Raw genomic sequence first — 7125 nt, 5'->3', positions numbered from 1 at the left:
TTAAAAAATATAATGGTCTATCACAACATAACCAAAGTACATGCACATGTAAACATAATGCAATGTACGTACCCTAGGGTACCCGAGGATAAGTGCGGGCACGGCCAATATTATATAGCACGCAGGAAACTGCGGGCGCGGCTAAACACCCTAGGGGGCTCCCCTTGAATACCCTCGGTTAGACGCAAAAGCCCCCTAGGGTGTTTGCGTGCTCGGGCGTGACGTTTCCTGCGGCCGGCACTGTACATCAATCTTCATATCCCACCTTAAGGTAAATGACAAAGGCAAAAACGCAGTATGGATGTTTTGTTTGCTGAGTTTGACAGCAGGATAGAGATAAAAACTTATTTCTCAAAACCAATAGCAATTTAATTTCCATTCAATTTTCATTTCTGGATTTTTTTTTTGAAGAAGTTTGCAACCCTCAGATTGAACAAGACTTTATTTGACTTACAAACTTCATTTTTCTTTTCTTCTTTGTTTATGAAGGCCATACAGACCATTTCAGTATGGGTGATAAGTGGAGGTACTAATGTCGGTGTGAGGAAGGTTGTGGGCACTGCTGTTAGAGAGGCTCGTTCCATGGCCAGGATATCGAAGGAAACAATACCAAAGTTTGCCCTTATCGGGCTTCCACCATGGGCTTATGTGGCTGGGACAGACCGCTTGATTAATGAGAAGAATGAGGTAATGTTATGAAAGTTGGAAGGTATTGTGAAATAAAGATGATTTGATGAAGGAAATATAAAGAATGAGGTGGTTACAACAAAGCTTAGTGACATGCATGCCTATTGTAATATGTTGTATTAGTCACGTCTGGCTTTGAAAAGAGATCACATTGGTCTTAATGACAGTTCTTGTGAAGCCAAAAAATATTTCATTCTTTTATTGTTATCATTTGATTATTATTATCTGTTATCACTAGGTATCATCATCATTATTATTTATTGGTATTGTTAATCTTAATTGCGATATTATTACTGTTAATGAAATTATAATGATTACAATGATAATTGTGTTTTTTTTAGTAATATTATTTTAATCATCATTATTGTTATTATTATTACTAGTATCATTATCACTATCCCCTTATTATCATTAGTATCATAGTAGTAGTAGTAATAGCAGCAGCAGCAGCGGGTCTAATAGATTAATGATTCATCAGTCGTAGTAGTAGTAGTAGTAGTAGAAGTAATTGTAGTAGTTTTAGTAGTAGTAATAGAAGTAGTAGTAGTAGGAGTAGCAGGATTAGTAGTAGTAGTAACAGTAGTAGTAGTAGTAGTAATAGCAGCAGCAGCGGGTCTAATAGATTAATGATTCATCAGTCGTAGTAAAAGTAGTAGTAGTAGTAGAAGTAATAGTAGTAGTTTTAGTAGTAATAGTAGTAGTAGTAGAAGTAATAGTAGTAGTTTTAGTAGTAATAGTAGTAGTAGTAATAGTAGTAGTAGTAGTAGGAGTAGCAGTATAGTAGTAGTAGTAGCAGCAGCAGTAGTAAAGGGTCTTATAAATTAATGATTAATCAGTCTAACCTATCTAAAGTGTGCCTTTGAAATCCTTTTTAATGCAGGAGATACGACATGTGTCTTACAAAGTAGACCCAGAAGAGAAGAGGGGGCAGCCCTCACCCCTCAATCCTGACCACACCCATTTCATCCTAATAGATTGTGGTAGAAAGAACAAGTATGGGGAGAGTGCGGAGTTGAAGGCTAAGATACAGGAGCTCATGCTGCAGCCTGAGAGCGGTGAGTTCATCTGTGTGAATTATGTCACTCTGTTATCTTTTGTGTGCCAAGGTGCATTTATCGAACATATACCTACAGACTGTTTGATGAGCATGAATTATGTTTTCTAAAAGAATTTTTCTAATTGATCAGATACACTGTCCTTGCTATTGGGCAATTATACAGTGCGTCCCACAAAAAAACAAAACCGAGATTTATCAATGATTTATCATAACTTAATCATAAATAAAATAGACAAATGACCTATCAATGTAAAGCTTAGAATCTCCTCTTTCATCTGATATTACTTAAATTATTTCTCGTTCACGCATTAGTGAGCAAAAACAATTTGAAGAAAGGTCACCAAAAACTCATTTGGCGGGGGGTATCTGAATTTCAAAAAGAAAATCACATGCCTAAAAAGTTCAATATATTTGCTCTTTTATTTGATACCTTAATAAAAAAAATGGTCAAGAAGTAAGAAAGTTATGGTCCCTCGAAAAAATGCTTGTATTTCCATAATTTCATTAAATAAACGTGTTTTCACCGGTTTCCCACAGAAACTATCGCACGGTTAACAAAAGACTTAATGCATGGCTGATCGTCAACAAAACGGAGTGTCGAGTGAGTTTGAACGCTAGCCTGTAAAACCTCTTCATTTTATGAAATTAATGAAATTCAAACCTTATTTCAAATAACCAGAACTTTGTTATTTCTTGACTATTTTCTAAAACTGAGATATCAAATTAAAGAGCAGATATTGAACTTTTTAAAAATGTGGTTTTCTTTTTGAAACCCAGATACAGCCCGCCAAATGAATTTTTGGTATCCCCTCTTCAAATTGTTTTAGCTCACTCATGCGTGAATGAGAAATAATCGAAGTAATTTCAGATGAAAGAGGAGATTCTAAGCTTTACAATGGTAGGTCATTTGTCTATTTTATTTGTGATAAAGTTATGATAAATCATTGATAAATCTCGGTTTAGTTTTTTGTGGGACGCACTGTATATGTCCATGACCGTTAGATATACCAGCAATTTCTGCATGGCTTTTTGTGTACGAATTTCCATAGGCCATGGTGCACATGAAGCAAAGTTACCATGGTATGATGACATTGGTGCACATTCAAGAGACACCTGCATTGCATTGCATATTTGGATAATATTGCCTGGATCTATACTTTTAGGGAATATTTGAAAATTGTTTCAGAAAAACCCAACCAAACTGCCCTCATCTTCAACCCATCTTGGCATGTTATCCCACATTTTTCATCAAACTTTCTGGTATTTTTCATCTCTATGATTCAGAGGGTGGTCTAGGAATCCCAGTGGTGAATGTGATCTTAGAAGGCGGTATAGACACTTTCGAAACCGTTGCTCATGCAGTACGGAGACATACACCTGTTATCCTTTGCAACGGTACAGGACGTGTAGCCGATATCCTCTCCTATGCAACAAGACATGCTGAAGAGATTGGGTAAGTTGAGGTTGAGTTAGTACTTGAGTTTATGAAAAAAGAATTGGAGGGGTTAACTATTTTTTTGTCTTATCTTCAGTTTGCCCTTCCAATCCTGTGTGATTTTTTGTTTCGTATATTTCAAAGTTATGTTTATGTGGATATAACTGTTTTGTTATATTTAGCAAAATTTTAGAATGTCCTAGTTTTCTTACTTTACATTTCATTTTGATGATATGTAAAGTGTTGTGCACGTTTGATGTTTCTCTGTGTTTTTTATATTCAAATCAACTTTTTATAGATGTTAATTAAACCACATTAAATATTGATCACTCATTACAGTGATAAAAAACCTTTAATCAAAACCCTTAAATGAAATGTCCATATTATGACAATTTTATAGCACTAATGTGCTCGATATGATGATGGATGAAAAGGTCAGGACTTTTGTATGAATATATTTAATATTTCTATACCACTTTTATTGTAGGGATACTCGCCAGGTAAAGCCGTCATGCCTGCCAATGCTACGTGAGAAGATACACGTCCTGCTTAACATTGGATACGACACACAAGAGATGGCCGATGTATTGGATAAGATTGACCATTGTATAGTGGATGAAGATCTCTTGACCATCTTTGAGATGCAGAAGAAGGAGCACATCGATCTTGACCTGGCTATTTTATCTGCTCTTCTAAAATGTATGTTGGTTATCAATACTTTTCATAGTTATTGATATTTATTTTGTGACAATTATGCCTTTGAAATGAATCGTTGCAAAATATATGTCTAGCTTTCACACGAAACTTGATCAAGTTCTATATTCAAATGGTAAATAAATGTAAGAGATAATGATATATTTCAATGTCAAAAAGTCAACAGTGCTGCTATCTAGAATTGCATAAGACAAGTGAGATCGCAAGGGTTATTTACTTGTTAATACATGTATGTCTGTAACATCTCATATTGATATACAGGTGAATCACGTCAAAGGTGTTTCTAAAGGCCCTGTCACATAGTTCCGTCCAAGCCTTGTGGGTGATTGCCCATAACTCACCCACAACAAAGTTTTTAGTATTTTCAAAACTTTTCTGCATGCAAATCAGACTTTCGTGCGCTTCTGCGGGCAACTGCATGTGAGATGCATGCGAGATACTGTCAATGCGGGCAACTTGCAGGTCACACAAGTCACACGCAAGGTTTGCTCGGAACGATGTGACATGGCTTAAACGTTCTAATCAAAATGTGCCAGGGTGGGGGGGCCGGGTCGTCCCTTTGCATTAAGGCCAACTTTTTTACGTCCAATATATGGAAAAGAATGATTTCATCCATACCTTAAGTTACATTTATGAAAAAATTGAGGGGAAAGTTTAACACACCAATACCTAGCCTTTGCAATCAATGCAAGGTGTTGCAAGAGCTGTTTGCTTGCTGGTATCTTGTGACCAATGTTCAAAATCAAATTGATGATCTAGAGCGCTTTGGTAAGGTATTAAACTCACATTACCATTGCTTTCAGAGAGGACTTATAAAGCTGTCAGTCCACACCTTGCTTACTTTCATGCAGCCATGCCTTTGACACATTTTGGTATACAAAATACACCACTGAAAAGAATAACCACAATGATATTTGCATCAAGGAATATATACTAACTGAATTGTTTTAATTCAAGTCTGCCAAGAAGCTCCTTTACACTATGAAACATTATACAATGTTGATACATTTTTTGGCAGTTATTTTGATTCAAATTTCATTTTAATTCCAGTGCATGCAGTGACCCCACTCAATCAGCTTTCTCTTGCGATGTCTTGGGACCGAGCTGATGTTGCAGAAAGCAAGATCTTCACTGATGATGTGTCTATTCCAGTGAGTTCAGGATTCAATTTCTTGTCCCTGCAAATAAAAATAGAATCTAGGAAAGATGTTATCCTTGTTCAATGAACAATATCAGAGCCCTAGGATCTTTAGCTTTAGGGAAGGGTGGGCAGAGTTGATTATTGGTCAGTAGTTATTTGACCAAAAACATATTCTGTAAGCATTCTGTGAGGACATTTAAGCTTTTCTAATATTTTATTTTCTTCTTAAATATGCAATGAAATATTTAACTGATTTAGTGTCTTAAAGGAATATTTGGTACTAATCTATGAACTAATATGGGAACCTGGAATGGTCACTTGATGATTCAGTAATTTATGAAAAAAATAGCAAATATTAGCTCTGGTTTTGTGAAAGTTTAGAAAGGCGTTGGTAAAAAGAATTTGTCAACATGATTTGGGTGAGAGGTTGGTCCAAAGTCAAGTTTAACTGAAGAGCCCATTTACGCAGATTTTTATAGTTAATGATACGTTATGGCATTGTTATCAAATTATGAATTCAATGGTATTTGATTTGTGTAGGGAAAGAGTTATATTCTTTTCCCTCCCCAAAACTTTATTAATCCAATAATAAACTACCTTACTCTGAAAGTCTTTACCCTTTCTTTTCAGCTGCCTAAGTTGCATCCTTTCATCACCGATGCTCTCGTCAATAACAGAGTGGAATTTCTTCGTCTCTTCATTGAGCGTGGTGCAATTATCAAGGACTATCTCACTGTAGTCAGACTCCGACGGCTATATAACAGTGCTCCAGATACATGCTTTCTAAGAACTTTGATAGATGATGTCTTGCATAGAAAGGTATTGAGCGATATGTTCCTAATAGTATTTAGTATATCTGGGGTAATGACCTCAATAATTTAGTGTTGGCAACTGTTTTGTTTGGTGAAAAACAGTTTTCCACAATGTTGATACTGGGAAATGTAGAAACATTTAGTGAGTGTTCTTTTGTATATTGTACAATATTTCAGCCATACTCAATATTTTGTACACATTCTCTTGTCAAACATGTATGCAGATATGCCAACTATTTTTTTTTGCAGTATTGTTACTGCATTTTTTATGAAACTTACTTTTAATCTAAAAATCATATTATTCACATGTCTTTTGAAGAACGTTGAAAATGCTCTCTTTAATCCAAATTTCCCCTTTTTTTCATCCCTCAAAATACTTGAATTCTTGTTCAGGGGTTGGCATATCCCTGTGTAAAAGACAGATCTTTTTAACATAGATTTTTTGACATCTAATTTTTATAATTATTGCAATGATTTTATTCTTTTCTCACCTAGCCCGGCCAGCCAATTTTTCTCCATGATATTGGTGTCCTCATCAAGTATCTGACAGGTACTCACCATGAACCACTGTATTCTAATGATAGACATTACAGACGCAACACTAATAGGGAGACTAGAGCTCTTCTTGTACTGTCTACCAGTCTTACTGGTAAGTCAATAAACAGGTGTTCCAGTTGTAGATGTGTATGTCAGTCTGATGAGGGTGTGTGTGTCATTATGTGTAGGTAGATTTGTGCACGAGTCTTGATGTGGGTGGCCAGTGTGTGTAGGAGTATACGTGTAGTTTACTTTTTCACGGCTCCTTCCAACATCAAGGATTTTGTTACTTTTAGTTTTGATAATATGTATTTCAAACAAGAGTTATGAATGCATATAAGCATATCAAGACTGTTTTGTAGGTAGTTTCTTTTTTTGTAGGAAGTGAATAAAAACCTGGATGTTATTCTAAAGGCAATCAATTAGTTGCAGAAAACAAGATCAAATTGATCACCAGATGGTTTTCAGCCAGTTTCATTCACCTTCCTATAGCTTAGTCAGGAATACTTCTCTGTATTAAATTTCTTTGTCTCATGGAACTTTTAGATTATAACTATATAATGATACATGATATGTATGATTTCTTGTAGAATTTACCAATATGAATGGGCAAGATTGTAATATTTCTGTCATTGTACTAACAGTGGATGTATAATTCTGTATATTATCATATGCAACTGAATTTCCAGTTATTTTTCAATTTCAGCCATAAAAATCTATAATAAATTAACTATCATGGGAT

The 7125-nt window shown here is 35.3% G+C and overlaps 1 protein-coding gene across 1 annotated transcript in view; it reads left to right on the top strand.

Moving 5' to 3' along the window:
- Positions 1–483: 483 nt before the first annotated feature.
- The window catches only part of LOC129273250 (transient receptor potential cation channel subfamily M member 1-like), a 28058-nt gene continuing 21416 nt past the window's right edge, over positions 484–7125 (top strand). Inside the window, exons 1-7 of the mRNA XM_064107440.1 lie at positions 484–687; positions 1568–1742; positions 3029–3197; positions 3667–3878; positions 4944–5044; positions 5665–5853; positions 6342–6495. Of these exons, the coding sequence (XP_063963510.1) occupies positions 484–687; positions 1568–1742; positions 3029–3197; positions 3667–3878; positions 4944–5044; positions 5665–5853; positions 6342–6495 (1204 nt within the window). The remainder of the gene's footprint in view (positions 688–1567; positions 1743–3028; positions 3198–3666; positions 3879–4943; positions 5045–5664; positions 5854–6341; positions 6496–7125) is intronic.

This window comes from Lytechinus pictus, chromosome 12, assembly GCF_037042905.1.
Source record: "Lytechinus pictus isolate F3 Inbred chromosome 12, Lp3.0, whole genome shotgun sequence".
Lineage (NCBI taxonomy): Eukaryota > Metazoa > Echinodermata > Echinoidea > Temnopleuroida > Toxopneustidae > Lytechinus > Lytechinus pictus.
This window is presented reverse-complemented; position numbering and strand designations above follow the sequence as displayed.